The sequence below is a fragment of the Pongo abelii genome, chromosome 7 (genome assembly GCF_028885655.2).
Source record: "Pongo abelii isolate AG06213 chromosome 7, NHGRI_mPonAbe1-v2.0_pri, whole genome shotgun sequence".
NCBI lineage: Eukaryota > Metazoa > Chordata > Mammalia > Primates > Hominidae > Pongo > Pongo abelii.
Genome location: NC_071992.2, coordinates 102,509,912 through 102,531,768, shown reverse-complemented (window position 1 = coordinate 102,531,768; position 21,857 = coordinate 102,509,912). Strand labels below are relative to the sequence as shown.

The window sequence follows — 21,857 nt, the reverse complement described above, 5'->3', positions numbered from 1 at the left end:
TGAGACGCAACAATATTGGTGAATTAATAACCCTGTGATGGCCTCTAAGTATTCAAGTGAATGCAAAGTCACATGTCTCTCACTTAAAATCAAAAGCTAGACATGATTAAGCTCTGTAAGGAAGGCATATAAAAAGCCAAGAAAGGAGGAAATCTAGGCCTCTTGCATCAGTTTGCCAAGTTCTGCATGCAAAAGAAAAATTATGGAAGGAAATTGAAAGTGTCACCCTAATGAACACACAAATGATAAGAAAGCAAAACAGCCTTACTCCTGATATGAAAAAAGTTTCAGTGGTCTGAATACGTCAAACCAGTCCCAGCATTCCCTTAAACCAAAGTCTAATACAGATTAAAGCCCTAACTCTCCTCAATGCAATGAAGGCTGAGAGAGGTGAGGAAGCTGCAGAAGAAAAGTTTGAAGCTAGCAGAACTTGGCTCATGTGGTTTAAGGAAAAAAAGCCATCTCCATACCATAAAAATGCAAGGTGTAGCCATAACTGCTGATGTAGAATCTGCATCATGTTATCCAGAAGATCTAGCCGAGATCACTGATGAAATTGGCCACACTAAACAACAGATTTTCAGTGGTGACAAAACAGCTTTCTATTGGAAGAAGATGCCCTCTAGGACTTTCATAGATAAAGAGGAGAAATCAATGCCTGGCCTCAAAGTTTCAAAGAACTGGCTGACTCTCTTGTTAAGGGCTAATGCTGCTGGTAACTTTATGTTGAGGCCAGTGCCCATTCACCACTCCAAAAATCCTAGGGCCCTTAAGAATTATGTTAAATCTACTCTGCCTGTGATCTACAAATGGAACAACAAAGCCTGGATGACAGCACATCTGTTTACAGCATGGTTTCCTGAATATTTGAAGCCTACCTTGAGACTTACTGACCAGAAAAAAAAAAGAAAAAGAGATCTCTTTCAAAATATTACTGCTCATTGACAATGCACTTGGTCGCTTAAGAGCTCTGATAGAGCTGTACAAGGACATGAATGTTGTTTTCACGCCTCCTAACACAGCGGCCATTCTGTAGTCCATGCGTAGATCAAGGAGTAATTTCAACATTCAAGTCTTATTATTTAAGAAATACATTTATAAGGCTATAGCTGCCATAGATAGTGATTCCTCTGATGGATCTAAGCAAAGTAAATTGGAAATCTTCTGGAAAGGATTCACCATTCTGAATGCCAATAAGAACATGAGAGGTCAAAATATCAACGTAATAGGAATTTGAAAGAAGTTGACCCCAACCCTCACGGATGACTGAGAAATTCAAGACTCAGTGGAGGAAATAACAGCAGATGGGGTGGAATTAGCAAGAGAACTAGAATTAGAAGTGGAGCCTGAAGATGTGACTGAATTGTTGCAATCTCATGACAACATTTGAACAGATAAGGAGTTGCTTCTTATAGATGAGAAAATAATAATAATAATAATGGTTACTTGAGATGGAAACTAGTGGTGAAGATGCTGTGGATATTGTTGAAATGACAACAAAGGGTTAAGAATATGATACAAATTTATTTGATAAAGCAGCAGCAGGGTGTGAAAGGATTGACTCCAATTTTGAAAGAAGTTCTAATATGAAGTAAAATGCTATCAAACAGCATTGCATGCTACAGAAAAATCTTTTGTGGAAGGGAGTCAGTTAATGAGGAAAACTCCATTGCTATCTTATTTTAAGAAATTGCCACATCCCCCCAACCTTCAGCAACAGCAGCCCTGGTCAGTCAGCAGCTATCAACATTAAGGCTGCTCTCTACCAGCAAGACTCTTTATCAGCAAAAAGATTATGACTTGCAGAAGACTCAGTGAATGCTAACATTTTTTTATCAACAGTTTTTGTTGTTGTTGTTGTGGTTTTTTGTTTTGAGACGGAGTCTTGTTCTGTTGCCCAGGCTGGAGTGCGGTGGGGCAACCTCGGAGTGCAGTGGGGCGACCTCGGAGTGCGGTGGGGAGATCTCTGCTCACTGCAACCTCTGCCTCCCAGGTTCAAGCGATTCTCCTGCCTCAGCCTCCGGAGTAGCTGGGACTACAGGCGCATGCCACCATGCCCGGCTAATTTTTTGTATTTTTAGTAGAGACGGAGTCAACGAAGTATTTTTTTAACTAAAATATGTACATTGGTTTTTTAGACATAATGCCATTGCACACTAACTAGACCATAGTACAGTGTAAACATAACTTTGATATGCACTGGGACTAAAAAATTCATGTGACTCACTTTTTTGCCATGTTTTCCTTATTGTGGTGGTCTGGAACTGAACCTGAAGTATCTCTGAGGCATGCTTGCAATTTTTTTTTTATTTCTAACAAGTGCATCAGTAGATTCAACCTGAGAGACATTTATACATCAGTTTCAGAACTTGTACTCAGTGAAACCAGTGACTTCCTCGCCGTTACAGAAAAATATGGACAACATTGCTCAAACAAGTGCTCTGCTGGATTCCTCATTGCCTCTCAGGGGTGGGCTTCTACCTCTTCCCACACATATGGGCTAGCCATCTGGATTCCACATGCATTTCTCAGGCTTCCTCTGGCCAACCCAGAAGTTATTACAATAGTGCAGCATTCTCTAGGTGTTTAAATATGGTGGTGAAAATGGGTATAAAGAAGAAGGTATAAGGAGCTGAAGTTTTGCAAAGGAAGAATCAAAGAAACAAGTACCAAATTCATATAATAAAGATAAGGGAGAGAATTAAAGGAATGATCATGTCATGAACAAAAGGAAAGTCAGAAGAAGCTGCTAGATTGGTAGTAAGGAAGATTAATTTATTTTTAAATAAGTTGATTGTAAAGTGATTACAAGACATTCTGAATTAAATTTCCAGTAGGAGCCATAAGGCTGAAACCCAAGGATAAAACAGATTCTGACTTCTAAATAAAGAACTAATAATCACTCTCAAAATCTTTAAATTGCTAAATATTATATTCATTTCTCAAATTTAAGGCACCAATAAAGTTTTACCATTGTTAAATTTGAAATTTCAAATTGTCGAAAAGGAATAACATCTTTGTGTTGGGTCAAGGATTAACATATACTAACATATATTGGCTTTTATTACTGAGGTAACCAACAGCTATTATTCATAAACCAACAACCACTTTCAATAACAGATGGATGTATTTTTTTGTTAGAACTAAGAATATTCCGGTATAGCTCAGAAATTCCCACAACATTAGATTCAGATCACTGATAAATTTAGAATACAGAAAAAAATGCAGTTAAAAGCAGCTTAGCTAGAAAGCTAATTGTATATAGACAATCTTCTTTGCAAATGGCACGATTAATCTCCTTACATAACGGTAGATCATGATGTTCAATTAGCTGAAGTGCTTTCAGTTAGTTCACTAAATGATAAAAAATAAATAAATAAGCAATGATAGTCCATAATTGGAACCAAGTACTGAAACAGGCTAATCAACTTTGTTAAAAAAAAAAACGTAAAAGAATGAGGAAACTTCATAGTTACCCCATCCATATTCACGGAACAAATTCGTCACGACCTGATTACTGTTTATAAAATACTAACATAAGGATTTTTTTCAAAACATTTATTCTATTAGTCACAGACTAAACCAATAGAGCACTCATTAGTCACAGATGCCACTAGTTATTAACAATTTCCTGAAGACATTTTTACCCTCAATATCTGCTACATTCACTGCTCATGAATTTTAATTATAAGTTAAAAGCAATGCAAATATTACAATCAAAGAAACAGCATTTCTACCTATTGAAATACTATATTTAAAATCACTTTGGTTTCAGAAATTTTTAAGTTGCATTATCTAGTCATATTATACCTGCAGATGACTGAAAAAAATCTAAATACTCTAAATTTGTCATCACATAAAAATCACACTGGCAAATATTTCTAAATAATGCTATACATATTTTATGAGGGAAAACTTCCTCTAAGTATCAGTTGCTATAATTCCACTTCGTAAGATCATTAGGCAATATCATCAACTCAAGAAAAATAAATATATTCAGAAATGTTCTTTGAATATTTATTTTTTGATTGCAAAGTTAATGTTTTGCTAATCCTACAATAATTAAAAGAACATAAAATCAGTGCCATCAGTTTCCTTTGAGACTGATATGGTCTACATACTATATATAAAGAAAATTGTATATGTTTCATGTTTATTGTTAACATTCAACAGTAGTTGAACAAGTCTTTGTTATGTATCTATTATATTAAGGGCACTGTGCTGGCCACATAAACAGCTAATTATTGTAATACCTTAATTCACTGGATGTTGTTTCTGATGTCTGGACCTTTCAACATCTGCCTGGAATATCTCTCATCTTTCAAAACCTGTCATGAGCATTAGCTCTTCCGCGGAGCTTTACTCCCCATTTTACAGTCCACTCACACAAAGGCAGACTTGGTCACCTGCTCTTCTCTGCTTAGGTGGCATGGCTCACACACTGCCATTATGGAAGCTGTCTTGCAATTGTCTATAAACCTTCCATCTTTCTGTCCCAAAAGGTGAGTGTGCACAGGCAGATGCCACATTTTGGTCATCTCTGTATACCCCACAGCAGCTAGCCAAGCACCTGACACACACTAAGAAGCCAAATGTTCACTGCTCAATAGAATTATATGCTTTAATATACAGAGTATTTTAAATTTGAGTGCTTCAGAAAACACAATTTGTTTTATTCAATTGATTGGCAAATATTTGTTGAGAATTTAACTTACAGCAAGTAATTTTTATCTGTCATCTTATTCATCGGCTTGTGTAATCTAGCTTGTTATTCCAGCTCCCATTTTGCAGATGAGCGCCTAAACCTTGTTCGCAGGTAACCAGACATTGCTAATAACTTTTTTCTCTAAAGTCTTATAATTTTTTTTTAAAAAAAAGCTTATAATTTACTCACCTGTTTTCCTGTCTTATTAAGTATATTCAGCGTAGTTAATTTTTCAGGACTTGGTCAGTGTTCAGGTTTGTTACCAGGTTATTATCTTCTAAAAATACACAGCCCTGAACCTGAGATGGGGGAAAACTTCTGGGAGTTTCCCTTCAATTCCTGTTTTAGGTTATCTACTGTAAACCAGCTATTCCCTTTATACTCAGTGGTTGCTCTTCTCTTATTCAGACTACTTATTCAGAAATAATATTCAGACTACTTGAACTTAATTCAGAAAGATCTTGGAAAATTGCCTAAATGTTTCTTTCTAGTAGACATAGGGGAAAATATAACCTTAGTTGGTTTTATAACCTTAATTTGTTTCCAATAATTTGCCAAAAAAAAAAACAAGTCTTCAACCCATGACCCCGTCCAGAAGCAGAGGAGACTGTGATTTGAGAATTACCAGAATAAAGTCCTCCTCATTCAAAATTATCCCCAGTGGGAATGTCTGAAATTCCATCATTAAAGATTCCCTCAAAGAAAGACAGCATTTCCCAAACCTGACTCCTATTAAGTGAAAACTTTATTACAGATCCTGTCTGAATAATTCATAAGAATAATACTTAAATATATTCAAACCTGAAACTAGATATAATCTTCATTTGCTTATAATTTATTTATTTATTTATTTATTATTATTATACTTTAGGTTTTAGGGTACATGTGAGCAATGTGCAGGTTAGTTATATACGTATACATGTGCCATGCTGGTGCGCCTCACCCACTAACTCGTCATCTAGCATTAGGTATATCTCCCAATGTTATCCCTCCCCCCTCCCCCCACCCCACAACAGTCTCCAGAGTGTGATGTTCCCCTGCCTGTGTCCATGTGTTCTCATTGTTCAATTCCCACCTATGAGTGAGAATATGCGGTGTTTGGTTTTTTGTTCTTGCGATAGTTTACTGAGAATGATGATTTCCAATTTCATCCATGTCCCTACAAAGGACATGAACTCATCATTTTTTATGGCTGCATAGTATTCCATGGTGTATATGTGCCACATTTTCCTAATCCAGCCTATTGTTGTCGGACATTTGGGATGGTTCCAAGTCTTTGCTATTGTGAATAATGCCGCAATAAACATACGTGTGCATGTGTCTTTATAGCAGCATGATTTATAGTCCTTTGGGTATATACCCAGTAACGGGATGGCTGTGTCAAATGGTATTTCTAGTTCTAGATCCCTGAGGAATCGCCACACTGACTTCCACAAGGGTTGAACTAGTTTGCAGTCCCACCAACAGTGTAAAAGTGTTCCTATTTCTCCACATCCTCTCCAGCACCTGGGCGAAGGACATGAACAGACACTTCTCAAAAGAAGACATTTATGCAGCCAAAAAACACATGAAAAAATGCTCACCATCACTGGCCATCAGAGAAATGCAAATCAAAACCACAATGAGATACCATCTCACGCCAGTTAGAATGGCAATCATTAAAAAGTCAGGAAACAACACGTGCTTGTAATTTTTATAGAGCCATAAAGCTAAAACCTGTTTGAAAATTTAACATAAAACTTAAAAATCAATAAGATTAAAACAATGATATCTATATGATGGCTAATGCTCTGCTGAAAATAAAATTACTAGTCACAACAAGAATATGGAACTGTTTGCTAACGATGATCATCTTTTTGTTTTAGCATAGCTTTATTACCATCTGATTTGTATTTTATGTTATATTCCTATGTGCCATTTGTATACCATCTATGGTATCTAAGACACCATTTGTTTTAAAACATACCATTATTTTATGCATGCTTCTCTCAGCCTATCCCAACTTCAGCCTGCAATGGCTACTAATAAAAAACAACGAGGCTATAACATTTGCATTCTTCCGGGGAGATTTTTTCCATTTCTTCTTACATACTGCATCTACCACAGAGAATCTCTTCACTGTTAATCTAGAACTAAGAGATGGTCTATACCATCTTCTTCCTGTTATTTAATCAACAAACATTCATGGAGTACCTAGAATATGTCAAGCACTGAGCTGGGCACAGGAATCTGAAGGTGGCCAAAGCATAGTCTCTGCCTGCAGGAACTTATGCTCTAATAGAGAAAATAGACTTGGACATGGCTGTAAAATGAGAAGTGATAAAGTAGAGATCTCTGTATGGCACAGATACAATTGCAACAAAAAGACAGGATTATAGGTATAGCTGTCCATGGTAGAAGAGAGGAAAGGTAGGAGAAGGAAACACCAAGCTTAAGCTAGATAGGCAAGAAGTGGAACAGCGTTGCAGGCGGGGGAACAGTACACATGAGCAAAGACATGGGTACAGGCAAGAAAAAGCAGAGAAGTTCAAGCTATTTTAAATTATCGATTATGGCAAGAGCCAAAAGAGAGGTCGGGGTTACAGATTAAACCAGAGTTGGGCAAAGGTCAATGATATAAGGCCGGGAATGTCCTGGTAAGGAGTTTATACATTTATGCCATAGAGAAGGAGGAGTGGCTGAGGGGCTTCAGTTAGACAAACAGTCAGTTATATTGAATAAAAATTGTTTTTATTCCCATTGTCATACACTACCTCAGCAATATGGCAACTTGGTACAAAAAAAAATTAAATTGTTATTGGTGAAATTCTAGTAAGCCATTTCACCCAGAATAAGCAACCCTCCTTCTTCCCTTATCTTCTTGCTGATTAGAAGGGCTCCTCTGTGGAAGACCACAAATCACAGAATTTAAAATCAGAAGAAAACAAACATTATTTTTTCCCAACCTAGTTATTTCCAGGTTAAGGCAAGAGATTTACCTTAGTCCACAGAGCTACTAAAGTGGAAAAGAATGATCCAAAATTCATGTCCTTCATTCCAGAATTCTTTCTAGTTGTCCATTTTCCAAACTTTGAGACCTCTGATCTAGACAAAATAAAAGTAGTCATTTATAATTTTAATGCCCATGTTAATGCCACTCTATTGTCAAAAATCAGGTTGTTGGAGGTATTTTAAATCATTTTAAAGGTGCTTTAATTATTTAATAATATCTCTATCACATTTATTCTGACCTGTAATAAATCTAAAGGGTTAAATTGTCAAAACAGACTACCGAGAACCACAGATCTTACATAGCACCAAACTTTATTCATGATTCATTGGGTACAAGCCGCCATCAGGAATAAACAAAACATTCATTTTGGGAAAAACCCCAAATCGTCAGACACAGCATCCAAACAAAACAGACCATTTTCTCCTGCAGTCGGCACATTTTGGTTTTGCATTTACAAGTAATTTTTGAGCATTGTCTGCAAAAACATTTCTCACAAAAGGAAGGCAGTTTGGTTTGGGGACATCTCCGTTCCACATTCTCTTACAGAGCTTACATAGCACCTCTCTCTCCATTCTCCAGCCAGCCTGCTAAATTCCAGGCTTATTTACAATAAGCAATCTAGACAGACCAGAAATGTCCTGCTAAAAAAATTTCATAAATAGGGACTCCCTGGTATCTTTCCACGGATAAATACTATGAGATTTATAAGAAAGTCTGGCGAGGTCATTTTTTCCTCTGCAGGTCTTAGGAAGGGAAAAAATTAGTCACAGGCTGGCTGTTAACACCTTCCCTTCTTTTGGCTTAGCTTCTATGCTTATACCTGAAGTTCAAAATGTAATCAATTATAGGATTACAGGATTATCTGAAAAGTTCCTAAAATGGCCCTATACATATTTGATAATCTATTCAGAATTATTTCTGAAGCAATAATGGAACCAAAACACCCCCCACCATATTTTAACAAAAATAAATAGCTTTGTGTTTCCAGGCCATATAAGTCAAATCATGTATTCAATTATGTTATTTATTAGGTAAGTTTATTTTTGATAAAATGGTTGAATCTAAAATTAAAACTTCTAATTTATTTTAAAAATCCATAAGGGAACTGCGATTTTGGTAATATGAAATCTAAATTAAAATGCTTTCTTCATAAATACTTAAAAGCTTTTTTCTGTATTAACTGTAATAAACATATCTTAAAATACATAACTAGTATCTCAAGGAAATTTCCAGATTGCAAAAATACAGAGGGCAAGAAGTATTTGATGGGTTGACTTAGGCTGCCCTGGGTGTGGGTGTGTACCTTGTTGCATAAAGGCTTTGGTTTTAATTTGAAACTGCAGAAGATAAGTGCTCTCATTAAAAACAAAAACAAAAACAGAACCCCTTTAAAAAAAAATCGTGTGTCTTTGGTGCACTAAAAATCTCATCCAACAGCATAGAACATCAACTTTGTCTGGGCTCTGTGTAGAGGGGAAAAAAAGTTCTCTTTAACAAATCTTAGTCTTGTACCTTTGCCTCACACAGGTTTGGGATCAAAATTTACACACACACACACACACACAGAGGCAGAGTAGAATAAGCAGATTTTTTTTTGTTTAGCCATGTGGAAATCAACCACCAGAACAGAAAAAGAAAGCTTAAAAATAGTGGCCTAACATTGCAGGACCAGAGAAGGGGATTTTGAGGAATGAATGAGTTGCTTCATATCATAAGCCCTCATGGATTTTTTTAAAATTATTTCCATATTACTTTGCATAAAGTTAGATAGATAAAGATAAGTAGATGGGTAATTAGAAGGAAAAAAAAAAAGAAAGAAACCAATGTGTTGTGCGATCACATTTAAACCATTCAAATCAACTATGAAGCTGTGTTTAATCCTCTACTTCTAAATTATTCACAAGATCATTTTGACTCCCTAAAGTTCATAAACAGAGTGCAAATCACCCAAGCAGAAGTATTTTGCTGCTTTTAAGCCAAAGCCCTGACTAGCTAAGGAGTTGCCTGTAGGAATTAACCAGAACAAAATCCTGATTAAACAACTAATTGGCTTGTCTACTAAAGAAGAGGAAAACAAAGTACATTTCTCTACCTTAAGGCACAGTCATAAATACAGAGGGTTTTCAGAACCACCTCAGAGAAGATGTTTAAGTCGCTGACAAAAGTCAACAAGGTGAAGCCTATAGGAGAGAGCAATGAGAATGAACAAAGTTCTCATCGGAATGAAGAAGGCTGTCATCCAAGTAATCAGTCTCAGCAAACCACAGCACAGGTATGTCCTCTACATTCCTATGCAAGCCTTGATTTTCATCATTTCTTATCTGGTAATAGCATTTAATCACTGCTACGATATATGATTGTTTAGTAGTTTTACCTGGCACCATCTGGTACATGTACTGTGTCGGGCTTATCTTCATTAATTCATATATTCTGTATATATTTGTTCATAAAAAGAATAATAAATGTTTAGGAGACTATACTAGGATTTGGAAAAGCCAAGTAAGACATCTCATTGCTGATTTTCGCTTCTACCATCATCCAAAATGAAATCATTTCTCAAATATTAAATTGGTCACTTGATTGAGTTTCAACAAAGAACATCAAGTATCCTGGTCTTCATAAACCACATGTTAACAAAATCTCTAGAGCAATAGGAAACCTATTGGTTCTCAATTGAGAGCAATTTTATCACTCAAGGGACATTTTCAGTTGTCATAGCTCTGGGGTGGGGATGTTACTGGCATCTGGTGGGTAAAGTCTGCAGATGCTGCTCAACATCCTATCATGTACAGGACAGCCCTCCACAACTTGGAATTATACACTACAAAATTTTAATACTGCCAAGGTGGAGGAACTTTAAACAAGTCTTTTCACAAGTTCTAAATATATTTATCTGCAAAATGTATATGATAATTTCTGCTTTGTTATGAGAACTAGAGACAGTAATATATAAAGCACATGGTAGGTATTTTACAAGTGGCCATTATTATTATTAATAAGAATTTGTGTTTCTGTGACAGGTTTAAGTCCAAAGTGATCATTACAAGAGCAATATTTACTTAGAACTATCTAGAGAATACTTTTCATGAATTACTCACTAGAATTATCTAAAAGAGCTACAGAAGATTTTTAGAGCAGCAGTTATTTTCCCGTCTGAAACAGCTGGATGAGAGATGACAAGTACAAGCAGGAGTGCTCCTCAGAGACTAGGGGAGCATGGTCCAATGGTTCGGGTTTAAATGAGCCTAGAGGATAGACAACATTGAGATTATTTAACATTGGCCGTGGAAAACTTGCCTTCCTTTTCTGATTAATCTTGACTGCTTTGCAGTAGAGAGGAGATGAGGAGGATTGTGTTAGTATTGCTTCGTGAGAGTGCCCTTGACTTCTTTCTAATTCTTATGTCAAAATAAATAATCCCACACTAAAAGTTATTTATATGTTTAAGAACTTGTACAATGTCACAGATTTTGAGCTGGTACTTCCCTTCAGCTAGTCTTGCTGTGTTTTGCTCTGGGAAAGTCATTACATTCATCTTTAACCCTTGCCTACTGTGATTATTTTCCAAGGGAGCACATAAAAACAGCTAATAGCTAATATATTATTCTCTTGGAGAACATTGTAGCTAACAGCAATTACTATGTACCAAGCAAGGTGCTAAGCCCTTTTCTAGGGCTACTGTATTTAATCCTCACAAGAGTCACAGGTCCTATTACAATTTGCTCCTTACACATAGCTAGCAAATGGCAGAGCCTGGATTGGAACCAAATCCTATCCGAATTCAGCACCTGAGAGCTAAATCACTAGGCTATACTGCTCAAAACAGGAGGGATATTAGTTGAGTCAACCCTTCAAGATACTTTGTCGGCAGGATAATGGGAAATTAGAGAGAAGGCGAAAAAAGAAGAGAAACTTCTTAAAGAGTTGTCTTTCCTTTCAAAACAGGAATATTGGAGAAGTACTTAGATTAGGCACAGGTAGAGCACCCCTTAGGTGTATCACATGCCATTCCAACAGCCACAATTTGTGGATATTAATCATGAAGTCTACTGGCATCACATTAGATTTTTTTTTTTTTTTTTTTTAGACAGAGTCTCATTCTGTTGACCAGGCTGGAGTGCAGTGGTGCAATCTTGACTCACTGCAACCTCTGTGTCCTGGGTTCAAATGATTCTCCTGCCTCAGCCTCCCGAGTAGCTGGGATTACAGGCACATGCCACCATACTCAGCTCATTTTTTTGTATTTTTAGTAGAGACGGGGTTTTACCATGTTGGCCAGGCTGGTCTCAAACTCTCGGCCTCAGGTGTTCCGCCCACCTTGGCCTCGCAAAGTGTTGGGATTACACGCGTGAGCCACTGCGCTCAGCCACATTATATCTTAAAAGTCATATTTGGGCAATTATTTGCATCTGTTCTTTCCAAGAACATGTGAGTATGGGAAAAATAGTTTATCTCCAATTTCAAATATGCTAAATGTTAAAAATGACAGAAAGTTAAAATCCTTGTTTTCTTTCACAGAATTTGACCTTTCAAAATGGCATTTAAACAATAAGCCTCTGAACTATGAATAAATGATTAGAGTCTTATAAGCAAATATCTAGGAATAAATATATCAATGTATGTTGTGTTTTTTAAAGAGTCATTTAAAGAGCGCATTTACACACCAAAATGTCACGGGTAATTCTCACCTATCAATAAACAACAATTTAAGAACTGCAAATCAGTCTAATCCAAACTCTCTCTTACCCCAGAAGAAGACACTGTTCACATAAATCTACATTTGTATACACATAAAGACTATGATAGAAATGTTTATGAATAACATCATAATGATGCAAAACGACTTGATTGAAGTCAGAAGGCTTTTTCACTGTTTATAAATAGTCCTGGACTTATACCTTTCTAGCTATGTTCATATAAACTAGCCACTCAATCAATTTCATATTCAATAATATAATAGTATTAATAATAATAACTGCCTTGCCTAATGTATACAGTTATTGTGAGGCTTAAGTGGAAATCAGCCAATTAATTTATTTTTTAGTTTAAAATGCTTCTATGACAACACAAGGCTTAAAAATGATGTCAAAACTCCATAGCAGGCACACAAGACTCTCAGTGTCCTTCTGGTCCCTGCCTACTCTCAAGCCTCATCTACTCACCCTTTGTCCCATCCAACCACTCCTATTGTAGTCTCTCCCCATCTATGTACAGTCACACCTTTGGCTTTTGCTAAACCTGCATCATCTGCCTGGAATGTTTTCTAAGTCCTCTCCATGTGGAAAACAAAAATCTTATCTTTACAAAGTCAAGAGTCACTTTCTTTGGAATAGTTTCCTTTCTTTCCCTTCTACTCCAGTAGAATTGACCACTTCCTGTTTATGCCCCATCCTAATCCTCTACAGACATTGATTCGTTACCTACATTTTCTTGCACTTAACATTTTTGTGTGTTTGTTTCCCCTTCTAGACTGTGCATAGCTTGGGAGTCAATCTTTATGTTCTAACCTCATATCTTGTTTCACTCTGCCCCTGTAGGAACATCCTGATGCACACACTGGCCATGTATAGTGGGACATAACAGCATTTCAAAGGAAAGCTTAGATGATCAGACAAATGATGAGGTAGAAGCACATGAAATCATGGAGAGAAGAAAGGGAGCTTTGTGTGAATGGGACCAAACTGCCTTCTCTCCACTATTTTAAGTTCTACCACTAAAGACCTAGACCAATGCTAGGCCTATGGCAAGTAAAGACCCGAATTGAAGGAATGTGAACAAGAGAAACACAGAATCCACACTGAAAAAACCAGAGGGCTCCTATGACTAACAAGCTGTGGAGGCTGAGGTTGATTATTCAATAGTAGGCCAAGAATGCCCATTTTAAATGCAAGAATCATTTTTAGTACATCATAAACAGTCAATTTCAATGATCCGATTGACAATTAAGTGGAAAATGGTGTTACATTTTACATTCAACTTCATTTTTATATAAATTCATCACATACAATCTCTATGTTTTTTCTCAAAGGAAGAAAACAAAGGTGAAGAGAAATCTCTCAAAACCAAGTCAACTCCAGTCACATCTGAAGAGCCACACACCAACATACAAGGTCAGAATGCAGTCTGAAAAAAAAAAAACAACAACTAAAAAATGAAATATGTATTGATCTGAAATGTGCTGTCTGACAAAATATTTGTCCTTGACTAGGTGAATTATCTAGGGTCACACTGAGGTTATTTGAAGATCTGAATATTTCAAAAACTTTATATACTCATTCAGTAACTCATTTGTCCATGCAATAGATGCATTTTCATCACCTGACATGTGCCAGGCACTGTTCCATGGGCTGGAGGTGCAGTAATGAGCAACATGGGCAGTCTGAGGTTACACACAGCTTGTAGTCTAAAAAAACACATCATAGATAAGTAAGCACATTGTGAACGATGCAATTTCAGACACTGATAAGCAATATAAAGACATTAACATGAATGTGGATTGAACACATTTAAAGGTTTAGCACTCACACCTCTGCTCCCTCCTGCTAAACTTTCTCCATTATAAGGCTCATTTACTCCTAAGGCTACCACACTCGATTCTACAGGGATGATTCTAAATCCGTATCAGGTCAATTTCTTTTTCAAGACTGTCAATATTTTTCAACTCACCACTAGATGTACACGACGGTATATTCTACTGCATCACAAAGAAAGCATGTCTAAAACTAAATTCCTTATCCTCTCCTACAAATATGCTCCCTCTCCTGATTTACTTCTACCCCTGGTACTATCATTCTTTCAACCTCCCAAGCTCAAAAGCTTACTCAGGTTTTATTCCTTTAACTAGGATGTCCTGTAAAGTAAATTAGTCACCAAATCTCCATTCATAAGGACCCTGAAACCCTCTTCCTTTTTTTTTTTTTGAGACGGAGTCTCGCTCTGTCGCCCAAGCTGGAGTGCAGTGACGCAATCTCGGCTCACTGCAAGCTCCGCCTCCCGGGTTCACGCCATTCTCCTGCCTCAGGCTCCCGGGTAGCTGGGACTACAGGTGCACGCCACCACGCCTGGCTAATTTTTTGTATTTTTAGTAGAGACGGGGTTTCACTGTGTTAGCCAGGATGGTCTTGATCTCCTGACCTCATGATCCTCCCGCCTTGGCCTCCCAAAGTGCTGGGATTACAGGCGTGAGCCACCGCGCCGCCAGGCCCACTTCCTTTCTTTCCAATCTCAGCAATACCATCCTGGCTCGGGGCCCTTATTAGTAGCTCATGTCTGCACTACCCCCAGGCTAAGTGATTGCTTTTGTTTAGAACTCTATTTCACCCATCTCTCCCCTTGTTACTCAGCCCAAACACTGTTAGCAGATTATTTTCCATTAACCACCACTTTGATCTCAACCTTTGCTCAAGAAGCTTAAGTGCTTGCATATTGCCTGCAGGACAAAATCTAAATTCCTCCACCTAACTTTGTAGAACTTAATGTGATCTATTCCCAGACCCCCTTTCTAGACCTTCTCTCCTACTTCTCCCCAGTAGGAACACTACCCCCTAACCAAAAAAATACAAAAATGAAAGGGAAATCACTAGAACAGAATGTGTTTTGTTAAATAATAAAAATAAAATTATTGCCATAAAACTAGCACAAATGTTTTGCTTTTCATCTGTTAGACAAAGTCTGTGTATGATGATTGTTAATGACTTCCTATTTGCGCTAAAACAAATATTTGAACTGAGGCACAATTGAGCTTTTACTAGCCCAAATGTCTCATCTTTAAGGAACAAAAATAAGAAATGCACAAAAATTACAAGAAGATTATAAATTTAAAAACAAATCACAAGAAATGTTTCAAATACACAAATTGCTGTCAAGGAATATCCCCACAATCAAAGTACTGAGGCCATTATCCCAAGCAAACTAACACAGGAACAGAAAACCAAATACCGCATGTTCTCACTTGTGGGAGCTAAACATTGAGTACACATATAAAGATGGGAACAAAAGACACCAGGATCTACTTGAGGGTGGAGGATGGGAGGAGGGTGAGGATAGAAAAACTACCTATAGGTTATCATGCTTATTCCCTTGATGATGAAATAATCTGTATACCAAACCGCCGTGACACAAAATTTACCCATATAATAAACCTGCACGTGTACGCCTGAACCTAAAAGATTTTTTACATTTTTAATTTTTAAATAATTCCAAATTCCAGTACCATCTTACTTTAATTTAGAAATGCTACATTAAACCTGTTGTGTAATAAAGAAAAATTTAAAAAAAGGACCGCTCTGAACAAATGGCTCCACTCTCATACTTGCTTGTTTCTATTTAGGAGAAAAGGAAAGAACCCGTATGAAGAAAATAACTGAATTTTACAGACATATGTAGAATAAACTTAAATAACTGGAGGGAAATATGTGTCCACTTGGGAGGATAATATTAAAAAGACGTTGATTTTTTTCCTAAATTAATTTATATTTATACTTTTTACAATCTACTCTCTACCTACTTACAAGAATAAAATTTGTTTAAAAAGGGGAAGAAAAGTCACTTTAGTTTTCTTGACTTTATTTACTTATTTTGAAAAACACCTCTGTTTTTTCACTATGCAGATTAGAATGTAGAGGATACTTGTTCTTACACACACCAGGTGTTTTTGCCACTATCTTTCTTCTGTACTTTTATCTCTGCCACAAACATAGGAAAACAGTATCTTCCAAATAGAAAATCAGCATTGACTTATCTGAGGAGAAAGGGGGAAAAAAAATAAGTGTTCTACAATACATTTTTCAACGTGAATGCAATATAATACTTCCTAACTGATGACTAAAGCTAGACTGTTCAACCGCTAGATTATCTGATTTTAAATATTTAGGATAATGTGTCACTGAAAGAGGAAAACACTTAATAATCCTAAAACTCTATCTGATCCAAACTCACATATATAAAACTTCCATAAATAATGAGAATCATAAGCCAAGAGGACATTGTAAAAAATGTAGTCTTTCCTTTTTTTATCAGTAACTGATGACCATTATTCAATCTTCAAATTTGTTTAAAAGGAGAAGACCCTTTTGTAGACTATACAACAATCTTGAATGCATACACTAAAATGTGATTAACAAATGAACTACCAAGGAAGAGAGAAACATTCTGATAATTCAAACTACAATTATTTTTTTCTGAGTTACTTCATAATAGTAATGGTTTAAATCTACAGTTCTTTGCACAGAAAAATACAACCTTAATTGGCATAAAACCAAAGATTACACCTTTGAAAAGACAAGTTTATTCTTATCTTTGTCATACTTTTTTCAAAGTGTATTTGTAAGCTTAAATTTTTCATAGCTGGTAATAAAAACTCTTTTGTGGAAGTTTCATTTAACAGAGGAGCTATTTGAGTAGAAGGAAAAAGTAGTTTCATTTAAATCTGCAGACTTAGCATGTCTCCAAAGACTTTAATAGGAATAACAGTTATATTTAAGATATTTTGTCTTGAAAAAGCAAAATTATTAGTGTTTAAAGATAGCCTTTGATATGTGCTTGGTATTTTTGCGTTCACTTCAAAACATGCAGGTGCAATGTCATAAAATCTGCAGATGTTGATTTCTGATTATAGAACTCTTATCTTCTGCAGAACATGGTTTAATTTATATCTGCCATGGAAATGAAGAATGCAACATATTTTGGATTCAAATAAAGATAACTTGCTAAGGTCCTCTTTTGATTCTAATCATCTTCCTTAGGCATTTATTTCATTTATATTACATTAAATGTTTCTTTAAATAAATGTCTTGGTACCAGCAGAGGATATGTAAGTAATTTACCTAGTGGTTTACGGTACTTTTAAGTGACCTTATTTGTGTAGAAATGGGTCAAAGTTGAGTTCCCCTTGCTAGTATGGTGTGGTAAGCCAATTAATTGCTATCCAAAGCTGTCCACACCATAATCTCTAAAATCTATTAATTTGTTAGCTTACATTGAAGAAAATTGCTAATGTTACTAAGGATCTTGCAATAGGAAGATTATCCCAGATTATTCAGGTAACCCCAATGTAATCAAGGGGTCCTTATAAGAGTTGAAGCAGGAGAGTCAAAGGCAAGAGATGGGACAATGAAAGCAGAGGTGGATTGATGCTCTCTGGAGGTGGAGGAAGGGACCAGGACCCAAGGAGTGCTGTGACCTCTAGAAGCTGGAAAAGACAAGGAAAGGATTCTCTCCCGGAGCTTCCAGGAGGAACACAGCCCGTCGGACACGTTTCAGACTTCTGACTTTCAGAACTGTAAGACAACTGACTGTGTTGCTTTAAGCCATTAAGTTTATGGTGATAGATTACAGCAGCAATGGAAAACTATAATACATACAGTTTTAAGAGAATTCCAACTTGAAATATAAAATACAACCATTTTTCTCCTGGCTAACACAGTGAAACTCCGTCTCTACTAAAAATACAAAAAATTACCCAGGTGTGGTGGCGGGTGCCTGTAGTCCTAGCTACTCGGGAGGCTGAGGCAGGAGAATGGCATGAACCCGGGAGGCGGAGCTTGCAGTGAGCCGAGATTGCGCCACTGCACTCCAGCCTGGGCAACAGAGCAAGACTCTGTCTCAAAAAAAAAAAAAAGCAAGCATTTTAAAAATGAAATTGAGTTTTCCTACAATTATGTTGAATTCATAGTAAAGGCAGTACACTATACAAAAAGAAAAAAAAACAGCATTTGAGAATTTGACACTCCCGAATTCAAATCACAACTCTGCTACTTTCTAGCTCTTTAGTTGAGGCATTTAACATCTTTGAGTGTCATTTTGCTCATGTATAGAATAAGGACAACACTGTTATCAGTGTTGGGTTGTGAGTGAGCATTAAATTAGTTAATATACATAAAGCATTTAGCATTGAGGTTGGTAAATCCCAACCCCGATATAAGCCAGATAGCATAAATGAGGAGCATTCATGCCCTGTCTGAAGAGGTCAGAGGCTACTCAGCTCTGCTAGTCACTGTCACACGGGGATGATGGTCAAGTTCTGCCAGGTGTTACACCTTGTCAAGACAAACTACAAACACAAATGTTAATTTGAAAGATCTCAATTTTTAAATGTTGACTTTTTTAATGTTTAAATATTCTCTTTCTTAAATCACTGGGAACACATAACTGAATTCTTATCAAATTTAGTCCACAAGACCATTCTGTGACCTCTAACCAACCACATGGTAGACACGTAATGTTGTCTGCATTTGTAAACAGTGAAATCCCCAGACAAAATTCTGAAACTGGCAATGCGTTTAGTGATCCTCTTACTTTTCCATTCCTCTTTACTCATAATCTCCATCCCAGTCTTTGTTTTGTAAACAGACTACAAGTAGGGTGGCCTCCCTGGAACTGCTTGCCAAACAGCTTTCCACAGCCAAGACCCCTAGGTTCCAAGTCTAGCACAATTCCAGATCTATAGAGGTGCCCCCAGCCTTGCCCAGGTCCCTATCATCTCTCCGAACTGACATAGCCTGCATTTCAGCCAACTCTCACTTTGGGCACAATCTAAAGCTAAAAACTGCCCTGGAGCTAAAACTACTCTAAAAATAATAATAAAGCTGGCCAGGCACGGTGGCTCTTGCCTGTAATCCCAGTGCTTTGGGAGCCCAAGACAGGAGGATTTCTTGAGACCAGCCTGGGCAACATAGCGAGACCTGACCTCTATCCCCCCAAATTTTTTTAATTAGCTGAGAATAGTAGCACCCGCCTGTAGTTCCAGCTACTCAGGAGAATGAGGTGGGAAGATTACTTGAGCCCAGGAGTTTGTGGTTACAGTGAGCTATGGTCATGCCACTGCACTCCAGCCTGCATGACTGAAAGAAACCCTGTCTCTTAAACCATAAATAAAATAAAATATAAAATAAAGTCCAGTTTTTCAGAAAAGGTAGTGGATGTTTAAATAGGAAACCACTCTTCAGTCCTTGACAGTAACAATTAGCATATACAATTTAATGTGTCCTATGTGGAAAAGAAAAATAACTAGGCCATCTACTGAAATTTAGTTTACAAAAAGCAGTAGAGACTTTGCTGTGTACAACCAACCAGTTTGATTGACATGCATAGGAAGTACTACTATGGCTAATTTTAGTTCTGTAGTCCACTCCCTGTAACTTTCAGTCCTATTCACCAGCCAAAGGATAAGGTGGGAAGACAGACATCCTCCTAAAAAATGTATATAACTTTTTATCGAAACTACTCAAGCAGATTTCTCAAAGAACTTAAAACAGAACTACCATTCTGCACCAGCAATCCCATTACTGGGTATATATCCAAAAGAAAATAAATTGTTCCACCCAAAAGACACAAGCAGTCTTGTATGTTCATCACTGTGCTATTCACAATAGCAAAGACCTGAAATCAACCTAAGTGCCCATCAACAGTGGGTTGGATAAAGAAAAGGTGGCACATATATACCATGGAATACCACACAGCCATAAAAAAGAATGAAATCATGTCCTTTGCAACAACATGGATGAAGATGGAGGCCATTATCCTAAACAAATTGACACAAAAATAGAAAGCCAAACACCACATGTTCTCACTTATAAGTGGAAGCTAAACACTGGGTACTCACGGACATAAAGATGGGAACAATCAACTTTGCAGGCTACTAGAGGGAGGGGAGGCGGGGAAGAGTTGAAAAACTATTTCACCTTAGAGGAGATATAAAAAATAAAATAATAACAAAAAAAAGAAAAGTTAAATGTTGGGTACTCTGCTCACTATCTGTGTGACAGGATCATTCACATCCCAAACCTCAGCGTCATGCAGTATACCCATGTAACAAACACACACATGCATCCTCTGAATCTAAAATAAAAACTGAAATTTTAAGAAAGACTCAGCATATTTATTTCCTTCATCCAAATAGAAATAGTCTTATGTAGCGAACAATCAGAAGTATTCTTTTAAAATGATATCTGATAGGATGATAAACAAAAGAATTGAGAATTGAATAAAGTTGGCATGACATTTCTGAAAATTTAGTCTAGAAAACAGATAAATATTACATGTTTTCTAGTTTGAGATGATGAAGAAAATTCCTAATTGTGCTGGTTTGGCAAGAGACAGAGACATAATCAGGACACCTTCAGTGGCAGGGGCTCACTGTAAGAAAACTTATGGATAACTGGAGCTGAAAAGCCATTCAGGGGAGGGCTTTCAGACTGAGGCAGCCTAGGAGCTAATTACTTTTTCTCCTTTTCCCTCAGTGAATATGGCTTCATTTCTCATGAGTGCTGTGTTTTCTCTGCATATCTACTCTGGACTGCTCTCATTTCCATTTGCTCATTTTTCAGTCCAAATTCCAAAGGGAGTAGTCTGACTGACTTAGATAACAACCATTTTTCCCATTGAGCAGAGCCCTTCAGACCACCATTGAGGTTGCCAGCCAGCTGTGGACAGGCCACCCTCTTGAGATTAGGTGCCCAGCATGTGTGTGATGGGTAACCATTCCTGCATGTATTACAGCAGAAAGCTCCCTCGCTTAAAAGAGCGAAGTTTGGCATAGAAAGCATACCCTGTTTCAAATATTGAATAGAGAACAGATTCTGACTGATAAAATTACTGTCATTACATGTTTTATAAGCTAAAAATTTAGGAGACCCTAACCAATGTGGATAGGATGGTTTTTTTTTCCTTTAAAAGACCTTTTATGTTGTAGTTTGCATGATTTAAATATATTTGCATAATTCAATTAAACTCTGTGCTTTTAGGCTTCTTTCTGCCAAAGAATATAGCTGACTTATGGAAAATTGCATTATGGTTTTCTGGTTCCTGGGCTCTATTAAGTAAATGGAAGTTTTTGCATCATGCCCCACATACGTCAGTGCTATGAAGACCTGAAAGAGTTAATATACATTTTCTTTTTTTAAGCAATTTATTCCAGTCTGGCTCATGGAACACTTTGTGTTTATATTGCATTTTTCTCAAATGGAGTCTTTATCTAATCCTCACAGAAATCCCCAGGACAAAAGTATTTTTCATTTTATGGATGAGGAAACTGTTATAGAAAAGAGACTTATCCAGAGTCACCTAGAGAATTAGTTATGTAGGGATTACAGGTCTCTGTTCAGTACCCAGCACTGGTAACTCATCACATTCCTTAATACCTATATATAAAATGTGTTTTCT

The 21,857-nt window shown here is 36.9% G+C and overlaps 1 protein-coding gene across 1 annotated transcript in view; it reads left to right on the top strand.

Annotated features, from left to right (window-relative positions):
• Positions 1-9,833: 9,833 nt before the first annotated feature.
• The window catches only part of CNGB3 (cyclic nucleotide gated channel subunit beta 3), a 164,989-nt gene continuing 152,965 nt past the window's right edge, over positions 9,834-21,857 (top strand). The window contains exons 1-2 of the mRNA XM_002819245.5: positions 9,834-9,969; positions 13,726-13,807. Coding sequence (XP_002819291.3) covers positions 9,841-9,969; positions 13,726-13,807 — 211 coding nt within the window. The 5' untranslated portion in view covers positions 9,834-9,840. The remainder of the gene's footprint in view (positions 9,970-13,725; positions 13,808-21,857) is intronic.